Here is a 12,148-nt window from a genome sequence, read left to right on the forward strand (position 1 = left end):
TAAAAAATGCAATTTCAGTGATGATAAAAGCATGTGTAGGCATGTGTGCACACCCAATCATAGAGTATGTGAATGGTAAATCAATTGGATTGGGTGATTCATCCTCCACACATTAAAGGAAAAGGCATGAGAGATATGACAGCGGCGATATTTGTTATCACTCCCATTTTCAAAAACTGTTATAAAAAGTGCAAAACTATTGCTTGTAATGATATATTTGAAAGAAATGCTCTTTAATATTTTTCATGTTGATTTTGCAGAGTAAGCAAGTGAAAGCAGGCTTGATACAATGCACCATTACGTATTCATCAGAAAACAATAGGCAAATGCAAATTAGCTAGAACATTGTGCACATATGACTCATTTACACAAGAATTTCCCTGATTGGCAGTAAAGGACGGTCAGGGATCAACGAAAATCAGGCTGAGATGCCATGAAATAATACCAGAAGCCAACCTTACCTGGTAAATACCTTGCAGCTCCAGTGCTGCCATTCTGGTGCTTGGTCACCATGCTGTAGCCAATCATTGCCCTCAGCGGTCACACCTCTGTGACACAGTGATTGGTTGCAGCAGTCATAAATTGAGGCATTGTCATTGCTGTAGTACAGTTAACAGGTGAATAATAGTGATGGTCGAACCCCCCGATGATCGGGATTGGCTGGTTCGCCCGAGTTTTTTTTTGTAAAGTTCGAGCTCGGGGCCAGGGATGACGCGAACTTGCGTCCGAACCCCAAGCTTGGACTTTACAGATAAGGGATGGGGCGGGGCTGGCTGTAAAAAAGAGCGTAAAATTAATAATAAACATTATAATTATACCTGCCGGTCCAGCAACGCGTCCTCCCGTCTCGCTGTCTCCCGGCCGCATCTACTTCGGGGCCGCTCATTAACTTCCAGGTTATTCACTCCACTGCTCGGCGCTCCGCAATTTTCGGCCGGCATCGACAGTGTTCGTGCAGTGACGTCAGGGTTCACCCCAGTTCATGGCCCCAGCCATGAACTCAGGTGAACTCTGACTGTTAGTATCAGCCTGCTTCTCGCTCTGCATAGGCGCTTGTCCATACAGAGCGATGTAACAGATCTGACATTGCTCTCCAGGTGCACTATGTCGGACGGAGGATTTTTTTATAAGAAAGATGGAGTCTCTAAATTTTTTTTGGTTTTATTTCTAATAAAACTTTTATTCTCTGTATTGTGTTTTTTTTTATCTTGAACCCTGACGTCACCGCACGAACACTGCCAGAAAAAGCCGAAGACTGCCGAGTGCAGTGAATACCACCGGAAGCTAATGAGCGGCCCCTGAAGCAGATGCGGCCAGGAGACAGCGGGACGGGAGGATGTGTCGCTGGACAGGTAAGTATAATTATAATGTTTATTATTAATTTTATGCTTTTACAGGCCCTGGACCCAAACTGTAACACAGGTTTCCCATGGAAACCTGTGTTCGGGACCTTGTGACCAAACACTATGTGTTCGGTACAGTTCGGGTTCGCCCATCCCTAGCGATTAACACTTTTTTATTATTATCTCATGGCATTCCCATCTTAGTCTGGTTTTGTTGACTCCATATAACACCTCACACCCGTCACTGATGCTGAAATTCCTGAACACATTGTTAGCTTGGACAATATTTTTTCTTTCCTGTTTTGGTCACAACAGCACTTGTAGGACTCTCTGCAACGCCGCAGATGTTTTTCCCATAATAGAGTCTGAAAAATCCCTGGAGAAGAGAAAACGTCTATTAGTATTCATGTTATTGTTACCGTTATAGCATACCGACAGTTAAAGGGAATCTGTCAACAGATTTTTAATATGTAATCTGAGATCAGCATGATGTAGGGGCTGAGGCCCTGATTCCAGTGATGTCACTTACTGGGCTGTGTTTTTGTTTCAATAAAGTCAGCAGGAGATTATCAGACTACAGGACTAGGTATCATGACCCTGGACAGGATGGTTCCGCTTCCATCCTGGTTAACTTTAGTCCGCCTCTCTTTGGTTCAGGAGCGGCTATTTAATGCTGGCAGTTCCTGGGTCTGGAGTCTGTGATACTTCGTATACTCGGCTTGTGGTTGCTGACCCAGGTTACTTCCGTAATTGTTGTGCCTCTGTGCTTGTGTGCCTTGCTGTGTATGACCTGGTTCGTCCTCTGACTCTCTCTGTATCCTGCTTTGTGCTGCCCTGTCTCTCCTGGTTATCTGACCCCCTTGGCTTGTCTCCGTTTACTCTTTGTCTTATCCCTAGGTACTACATTCTCATCTGGCTTGACCCTCAGCTTTCGTTGACCAAGTGTACAATCTTTGCCTTGCACTCTGTGCATTCAGTTGCCTTCCTCTAGGCAGCGCCAGTGACACCACCGGTGTCATCACACTAGGTATCTCATGCCTCCTACCACACCCCCAGCACCGATCAGCAGCTTTCTGCCAATATACCGTGCACACAGAAAGAGGTTATCTGGGACTTTACTTATTTTTCCTGTGAGGCTAAAATCTTACTGGCAAGTAGTTGATAACTGCCTGCCTGTTCTGCCCGATGCTGATCTTTGTCGTCTCAGAGCGGTCATGGACAGGTCCTGCTAATGATTCTGCTGCTTTATTTGACCTCATGTTAATAAAGCAGCTCTTCCTACAGGACGTCACGGCTGACATCATGTTGATTGACAGCCAGCTCCCCGCAGTTAGGTAGCAGGGAGCCAGCTGTCAACAAGTATGACATCGGCAGAGATGCTCCAACAACAGAGGTGATTGCAAGAGAAGTTGCTCTGTCAACGTAACATCACATGAAGCTGCAGAATTGGTCCGTGATCACTCTGAGCCGGCAGAGATCAGTGCCGGTCACAACAGGCAGGTAACTTATCAACTACCTGGCAGTACGTTCTTGGCCCATGAAATAAGCAAAGTATTTGATAACTCCTTGTGAAAGTAGCCTATTATTACTAATACTTACGCTTTCTCCCCAATTCTTCCCCCAGCTGTTTTTTATGATCCAATAAGGGACTTTAGTATCTGCATAAAAGAAAAAAAAATACATGTTTTGGGTTAAGAACATTAAAAAAACAAAACCCTCAATAATGAGGAAATAAAGGGGTGCAGTGATTGGAGACTTCGAGTCTCCCCTCAAAGGGGAGGTACACTTTAAGAGTATTCGTCCTAAAGGATAAGACATTTTTCTTTTTTTTTTTTTGCTTAAATTATACGTAATTTCAGCTACACATGAATAAATAACAAATATTTTTTTTTACAAAAAATAAATGTATTTAAACAAAAATACCCCTCGAAGGTTCATACAGTGTTTTTATTCCACTACAATGAAACTAAGCAAGAGATTCTGTTTGTAAATAGATATCTCACAGAATAACAATAGATACTTCGTGGTCACATTTCCTCAACACATTAGCTATAACATGTAATATATTGTTGGTGACTATAAAGTAGTATGTATAATATAACGCTGTAAGCGTCACTCTGTCCAAAGCCTTTATAGACTGCGCAAGCGCAACGCGCCTGCGCAGTCTGGTTCCAGACAGAGTGAGGCAGCCAGCGGTGAGGGGTGTGTATGGCGTCGGAGATGGCTGTACTGTACACACTGTATACCGCCATCTCCGACGCCATACTTACATACTTACCTGACTGGGAGGAGCATTACCGCGGCGCTTCTCTTCGCCCGGAGACCGGGGCTGGAGTGCGGCCGGAATCACGCTGCGCATGCGCGTTCCGGGGCCATTTTACTGAAGACACACTTGTAGTGTGTCTTCAGCAATATGGCACCGGGCCGGAATCGTGCATGCGCATAGCGCGATCCAGCGCCATTTTACCGAAGACACACTTGCAGTGTGTCTTCAGCAATATGGCGCCGGACAGCGCTATGGGCATATGCGATTCCGGCCGCACTCCTGCCCCGGCCTCCAGCAGAACAGCGCTGGAGCACAGGAAAGAAGGGTGAGTATAAATGTGTGTTTTTTTGTTTTTTTTTGTGTACTTTTAATAGGAGTGAGAGGACCATGCATACCAGGATAGGGGGGTGAGGGGGCCATGCATACCAGGAAAGGGGGGTGAGGGGGCCATGCATACCAGGATTGGGGAATGAGGGGTACCATGCATACCAGGATTGGGGGATGAGGGGTACCATGCATACCAGGATAGCGGGGGTGAGGGGACCATGCATACCAGTATAGGGGGATGAGGGGTACCATGCATACCAGTATTGGGGGATGAGGGGTACCATGCATACCAGGACTGGGGGATGAGGGGGACCATGCATACCAGGATAGCGGGGGTGAGGGGACCATGCATACCAGTATTGGGGGATGAGGGGTACCATGCATACCAGGACTGGGGGATGAGGGGGACCATACATACCAGGATTGGGGGATGAGGGGGACCATGCAAACCAGGATTGGGGGATGAGGGGGACCTTGCAAACCAGGATTGGGGGATGAGGGGGACCATGCATACCAGGATAGGGGGGTGAGGGGGCCATGCATACCAGGATAGGGGGGGTGAGGGGGCCATGCATGCCAGTATTGGGGGATGAGGGGTACCATGCATACCAGTATTGGGGGATGAGGGGTACCATGCATACCAGGACTGGGGGATGAGGGGGACCATGCATACCAGGATAGCGGGGGTGAGGGGACCATGCATACCAGTATTGGGGGATGAGGGGTACCATGCATACCAGTATTGGGGGATGAGGGGTACCATGCATACCAGGACTGGGGGATGAGGGGGACTATGCATACCAGGATAGCGGGGGTGAGGGGACCATGCATACCAGTATTGGGGGATGAGGGGTACCATGCATACCAGGACTGGGGGATGAGGGGGACCATACATACCAGGATTGGGGGATGAGGGGGGACCATGCAAACCAGGATTGGGGGATGAGGGGGACCATGCATACCAGGATAGGAGGGTGAGGGGCCATGCATACCAGGATTGGGGGGTGAGGGAGCCATCCATACCAGGATAGGGGGGTGAGGGAGCCATGCATACCAGGATAGGGGGGGTGAGGGGGCCATGCATGCCAGTATTGGGGGATGAGGGGTACCATGCATACCAGTATTGGGGGATGAGGGGTACCATGCATACCAGGACTGGGGGATGAGGGGGACCATGCATACCAGGATAGCGGGGGTGAGGGGACCATGCATACCAGTATTGGGGGATGAGGGGTACCATGCATACCAGGACTGGGGGATGAGGGGGACCATACATACCAGGATTGGGGGATGAGGGGGACCATGCAAACCAGGACTGGGGGATGAGGGGGACCATGCATACCAGGATAGGGGGGTGAGGGGGCCATGCATACCAGGATTGGGGGGTGAGGGAGCCATCCATACCAGGATAGGGGGGGTGAGGGGGCCATGCATGCCAGTATTGGGGGATGAGGGGTACCATGCATACCAGTATTGGGGGATGAGGGGTACCATGCATACCAGGACTGGGGGATGAGGGGGACCATGCATACCAGGATAGCGGGGGGTGAGGGGACCATGCATACCAGTATTGGGGGATGAGGGGTACCATGCATACCAGGACTGGGGGATGAGGGGGACCATGCATACCAGGATAGCGGGGGTGAGGGGACCATGCATACCAGTATTGGGGGATGAGGGGTACCATGCATACCAGTATTGGGGGATGAGGGGTACCATGCATACCAGGACTGGGGGATGAGGGGGACCATGCATACCAGGATAGCGGGGGTGAGGGGACCATGCATACCAGTATTGGGGGATGAGGGGTACCATGCATACCAGGATTGGGGGATGAGGGGGACCATGCAAACCAGGATTGGGGGATGAGGGGGACCATGCATACCAGGATTGGGGGATGAGGGGGACCATGCATACCAGGATAGGAGGGTGAGGGGGCCATGCATACCAGGATTGGGGGGTGAGGGAGCCATGCATACCAGGATAGGGGGGGTGAGGGGGCCATGCATGCCAGTATTGGGGGATGAGGGGTACCATGCATGCCAGTATTGGGGGATGAGGGGTACCATGCATACCAGTATTGGGGGATGAGGGGTACCATGCATACCAGGACTGGGGGATGAGGGGGACCATGCATACCAGGATAGCGGGGGGTGAGGGGACCATGCATACCAGTATTGGGGGATGAGGGGGACCATGCATACCAGGATAGCGGGGGGTGAGGGGACCATGCATACCAGGATAGCGGGGGTGAGGGGACCATGCATACCAGTATTGGGGGATGAGGGGTACCATGCATACCAGTATTGGGGGATGAGGGGTACCATGCATACCAGGACTGGGGGATGAGGGGGACCATGCATACCAGGATAGCGGGGGTGAGGGGACCATGCATACCAGTATTGGGGGATGAGGGGTACCATGCATACCAGGATTGGGGGATGAGGGGGACCATGCAAACCAGGATTGGGGGATGAGGGGGACCATGCATACCAGGATTGGGGGATGAGGGGGACCATGCATACCAGGATAGGAGGGTGAGGGGGCCATGCATACCAGGATTGGGGGGTGAGGGAGCCATCCATACCAGGATAGGGGGGTGAGGGAGCCATGCATACCAGGATAGGGGGGGTGAGGGGGCCATGCATGCCAGTATTGGGGGATGAGGGGTACCATGCATGCCAGTATTGGGGGATGAGGGGTACCATGCATACCAGTATTGGGGGATGAGGGGTACCATGCATACCAGGACTGGGGGATGAGGGGGACCATACATACCAGGATTGGGGGATGAGGGGGACCATGCAAACCAGGATTGGGGGATGAGGGGGACCATGCAAACCAGGATTGGGGGATGAGGGGGACCATGCATACCAGGATAGGGGGGTGAGGGGGCCATGCATACCAGGATTGGGGGGTGAGGGAGCCATCCATACCAGGATAGGGGGGTGAGGGAGCCATGCATACCAGGATAGGGGGGGTGAGGGGGCCATGCATGCCAGGATAGGGGGTAAGGGGGCCATACATTCCAGGATAGGGGGGTGAGGGGGCCATGCATGCCAAGATTGGGGGGTGAGGGGTACCATGCATACCAGGACTGGGGGGTGAGGGGGCCATGCGTACCAGAAAAGGAGGGTGGCAGCACATAGCAGGATAGCAGACCATATACAAATAAAAATGCTCGCCACCCGGGCGTAGAACAGGTTCATAGCTACAGGTATATATATATATATATATATATATATATATATATATATATATATATATATATATATACACACATGTTGCAATTCTTTATTAACTGATTGAACTTTGAACTAAGACATTTCGTCTGGTTCTATCCTTAGCCATATTAACTATTTTGACTAAATATAAAAAAGTCCGACAGCCATGTACAAGTGCTTCTCACTAAATTAGAATATCATCAAGAAGAATTTTTTAGTTCTTCAATACAAAAAGTGAAACACCTATATAATATGAGTCATTACAGACAGAGTGATCTATCTCAAGTGTTTATTTATGTTAATGTTGATGATTATGGCTTACAGCCAATGAAAACCAAAAGTCATTATCTCAGTAAATTAGAATACTTTATAACACCAGCTTGAAAAAATGATTTTAAAATTTGAAATGTTGGCCTATGTATGATCAGTAAATGCACTCCAGCAGCTTGGATTGTGGCCTCTCCACTCTTCCTCCAGACTCTGGAACTCCGATTTCCAAATGAAATGCAAAATTTACTTTCATCTGAGAACAACACCTTGGACCACTGAGCAACAGTCCAGCTCTTTTTCTCCTTGGCCCACGTAAGACGCTTCTGGCGTTGTCTATTGGTCATGAGTGGCCTGACACAAGGAAGGCGACACTTGTAGCCCATGTCCTGGATGCGTCTGTGTGGTGGCTCTTGAAGCAATGACTCCAGCAGCAGCCCACTCCTTGTGAATCTCCGACAAATTTTTGAATGGTCCTTTCTTAACAATCCTTTCAAGGCTGCGGTTATCCCGGTTGCTTGTGCTCCTTTCTCTACCACATTTTTTCCTTCCACTCAACTTTCCATTCCGCAATAGTACGTCCAATGTCAGATCCCCCGTTTTGATGAAGACTCTGGCGGTGAGCCCGCATCATACCCGGGACATGTCAGCTGTTTTCAACAGCTGACATGTGCCCGCAATAGGCGCAGGTGGAACTTCGATCCATCCGCCCGCGCCTATTATCTAGTTAAATCCCGCTGTCAAACGCTGACAGTGGGCTTTAACTAGAGCTTCCGGCCACGCGGCTGGAAATACGTTCATCGCCGACCCCCGTCATGTGATCGGAGATCAGCAATGCGTTGCCATGACAACCAGAGATCTCCTAGAGATCTCTAAGGTTGTTGATGCCGCATTGCTATGAGCGCCACCCAGGGGTCGGCGCTCATAGAAATGCTGTAATTATGCTACATATAGGCGATCTGCTCATCGCCTATATGTAGCAAAGCCGATTGAGTTGTGGATGCTTCTAGCCTCCCATGGAGATTATTGAAGCATGTCAAAATTTGAAAAAAAGGTTTAAAAAAATATGAAAAAAAAAAGTTTAGATCACCCCCCCATTCAAAATAAAACAATAAAAAAACCCCACACATACACATATTAGGTATCGCCGCATTCAGAATCACCTGATCTATCAATAAAAAAAGCAATAACCCGATCGCTAAATGGCGTAGCAAGAAAAAAAATCGAAGTGCCAGAATTACGTTTTTTTGTTCGCCGCGACATTACATTAAAATGAAATAACGGGCGATCAAAAGATCATGTCTGCACATAAATGGTATCCTTAAAAATGTCAGCTTGGTGCGCAAAACTTAAACCCTCACTATCCCCAGATCACGAAAAATGGAGATGCTACGGGTATCGGAAAATGGTGCAAAATATATATATATATATATATTTTAGCAAACTTTGGAATTTTTTTTAGCCACTTAGATAAAAAAAGAACCTAGACATGTTTGGTGTCTACGAACTCGTAATCACCTGGGGAATCATAATGGCAGGTCAGTTTTAGCATTTAGTGAACCTAGCGAAAAATCCACACAAAAAACATGTGTGAGATTGCCCTTTTTTTGCAATTTCACCGCACTTGGAATTTTTTTCCCGTTTTCTAGTACATGACATGGTAAAACCAATAGCGTTGTTCAAAAGTACTGCTCGTCCCCCAAAAAAATAGGCCCTCACATGGCCATATTGATGGAAAAATAAAAAAGCTGTGGCTCTGGGAAGAAGGGGTGCGAACAACGAAAACGCAAAACCAAAAAAAAAGCTGGGGTCATTAAGGGGTTAATATACTTGGATAAAGCACTCTGTAAATAGCAAGATTCTTCATCAATGACCTTTTGTGGCTTACCCTCCTTGTGCAGTGTGTCAGTGACTGCCTTCTGGACATCTGTCAAGTCAGCAGTCTTCCCCATGATTGTGGAGCCTACTGAAACAGACTAAGGGACCTTTTTAAAGACTTAGGAAGCCTTTGCAGGTGTATTTTGTTATTTATTCTAATTTACTGAGATAATGACTTTCAGGTTTTCATTGGCTATAAGCCATAATCATCAACATTAACAGAAATAAACACTTGAAATAGATCACTCTGTTTGTAGAGACCCCATAAAATGAGTTTCACTTTTTGTATTGAAGAGCTGAAATAAATTAACTTTTTGATCTAATTTAGTGAGAAGCACCTGTATTTTAGAGATCAATGCTTGCTTGTGAATGCCTATACTTTATACTATTCATATGTTTATTGCATGTATGACTCGTACACACTTTAATCGGAAGAATGCTATCCATGGTTTTGACGAATAGCACTCTTACCCATTTAATTCTATGGGGTTATTCATCTGTCTGATTTTTTATTTCTTGAACTGAGAGATCCAAGGAAAATATAAAAAATCGTATCTTACAAGATTTGCGTCTGAGAATTGGATGGCACTCGTCCATTTAAGTGTGGTCCGAGTTTTCACTGACTAATATAAAGGAGAAAGTGGAGAAACTATTTTTTTTTTGTTTCTCCACTTCAGAGAAAATTGGATCCCACTCTGATCAGAGAGTGATTAGCATTGGACCTATTTTCTCGCGTGACCCTCGCCTAATAATTAAGTTTCCAAATTGTACCTGCACACCAATTTAAGCTTTATTCATGCATCAATATTTGTATGCCAAGAACTAGGAGTATCTCCAAAACTCAGAACGGGTGTCAGTCTCTCAATTACATTTTTTACTGTAATTTCCACTCCTTGTTTTGGCATATAAACACTGATACAAAATACTGACCAAATACTGATGTGTGAACAAGCCCTTATGTAGTGGGGGTGTCAGTGGTGGACTAATTGCAGTCACTAAGCAGATCTACAAATTCTGCAACATTATTCAATCCTTTTTGATTTTTCAAAATCTTTTTTCCATCAAGGCTCAAAACAATGAACACATTATTTCAGGTAAGTAAAGTGTTTCGGTTGCTCCGGACCTTTCTATGGTACAGCCTGTATGTAATAGTAAAGTGGAAGCATGGAGGTCTGTACAAATATCAATTTCGCAAAGGTAAAGAGCTACGTAACAATTGATGGCGTTAATGAATTTTTCAGTAATAGTCACAACGAAATGATTAGCAAAGCTTTAGTCTAGTTTCATAATAAACATCATTTTTTTAAATAAAAAATTGCAGCGCATATTTTTTTTTTTCAGCTAAAATCAGAATTAGATCCAGCAAAAAAGTAGAAGTGTAAGGCTATGTGCCCACATTGCAGAAATGCTGCGGAAATGTCCCTGCCGCCGGTAAAACGCATGCGGAATTCGCATGCGTTTTCCGGCAAAAGACAAGCGTTTTGCGAGCGTTTTTAGCTTGCAGAATGCTTGCGCTTTTCCAAGCGATTTTAAGCATCGTTTGGAAAAGTGATTGACAGGTTGGTCACACTTGTCAAGCATAGTGCTTGACAAGTGTGACCAACTTTTTACTATTCATGCTGCCTATGCAGCATCAGTAGTCAAAGATAGAATGTCATCTGGGGTGATTCTCGCAAAGCATGCCTGGGAACAGAAGATGCCGGCAGCGTGGCTGAGAGGCGGGAAGGCTCCGGGGGGCCGACAGAAGGTGAGCATATCCCGATTTTTTTAATTTTAACTCTATTTTTACAGGGATATGGTACCCAGGGCCTGAAGGAGAGTCTCCTCTCCTCCAGACCCTGGGTACCATCCGTACATGAAGCGCTCACTTTACGCATGGTGGGCATAGCCACATGCGTAAAGTGAGCGTTTCAATGCAATCCTATGGCTGCGGAATCACCACGATGCAGGGGAAATAATGAACATGCTGTGGATTTTACCGCTATGTGGTTCCGCAGCAGTAAAATCCGCAGCATTGGCACAGCAACTGCAGAATCCCATAGGATTGCATGGGATGCGTTTTGTTAGCGTTTTTTAAGCATTTCCACTGCGGAAAAAAAGCGTCAAAAACACTTAAAAAAACGCAATGTGGGCACACAGCCTAAAAGTCCATCCTTTATATGTTCTATTCTTTGAGAATCCACTTCTGTCCTTGGCTCAAATTAGGTAACTAGGTGAACATATCTTACGAGCAATACATTTTAGGAACAAACTAAACAAGAATTAGGAATTTCTCTTTACCTTTTGAATATCCCACTGCTAGAACTGCATGGTTTAATTTTTTTACATCACAGGATTTAGGATGAATTACTCCTCCAAGGTAAGGCTGTATTAACATGAAGAAAAAGTCAATATTTATCAGTTCTGTGTGGCTTCAGGTAAGTGAGCTGTCAGACAAACAGGAGTAGGTGGTGCTGGGTGGGGAATAGAGCTGGAGCGACAGAGGCATCAGATCTACCATAGATCTTCAGCTTCATTTGCATATATATTCAAATGCCGATTTCTCAGTGATGAAGGAACGGACCGACCATATAACGCTATAACTAGATTTGTCTTTGAAAGAGTTACATGTGCATATAAATAGCATGGGGTGTGAAAGGCTGCTGACAGATTCCCTTTAACCCCTTCCCGACATGCACCTTATGATACGTTTCCGCAAACCGGCGTAAATACATGGCGTGATGATCGCACGGGCTCACGCTGAGCGCTGCCACAATCAAATGCGGGTGTCACCTCTATATGAGAGCCTGCAGTAACGCCCACGATCGATGCTAGCACCGTTCGTGGGCATTTAACACCTGCGA

At 46.7% G+C, this 12,148-nt stretch overlaps 1 protein-coding gene across 1 annotated transcript in view; it reads right to left on the reverse strand.

The window, feature by feature from the left end:
* Window positions 1-212: 212 nt before the first annotated feature.
* The window catches only part of LOC141076032 (cathepsin W-like), a 71,562-nt gene continuing 59,626 nt past the window's right edge, over window positions 213-12,148 (reverse strand). The window contains exons 9-11 of the mRNA XM_073563288.1: window positions 11,586-11,670; window positions 2,943-3,001; window positions 213-1,719 (exon numbers count right to left, since the gene is read on the reverse strand). Coding sequence (XP_073419389.1) covers window positions 1,615-1,719; window positions 2,943-3,001; window positions 11,586-11,670 — 249 coding nt within the window. The 3' untranslated portion in view covers window positions 213-1,614. The remainder of the gene's footprint in view (window positions 1,720-2,942; window positions 3,002-11,585; window positions 11,671-12,148) is intronic.

The sequence above is a fragment of the Dendrobates tinctorius genome, unplaced genomic scaffold (genome assembly GCF_039654945.1).
Source record: "Dendrobates tinctorius isolate UK_male_01 unplaced genomic scaffold, ASM3965494v1 ptg000384l, whole genome shotgun sequence".
Taxonomy (NCBI): domain Eukaryota; kingdom Metazoa; phylum Chordata; class Amphibia; order Anura; family Dendrobatidae; genus Dendrobates; species Dendrobates tinctorius.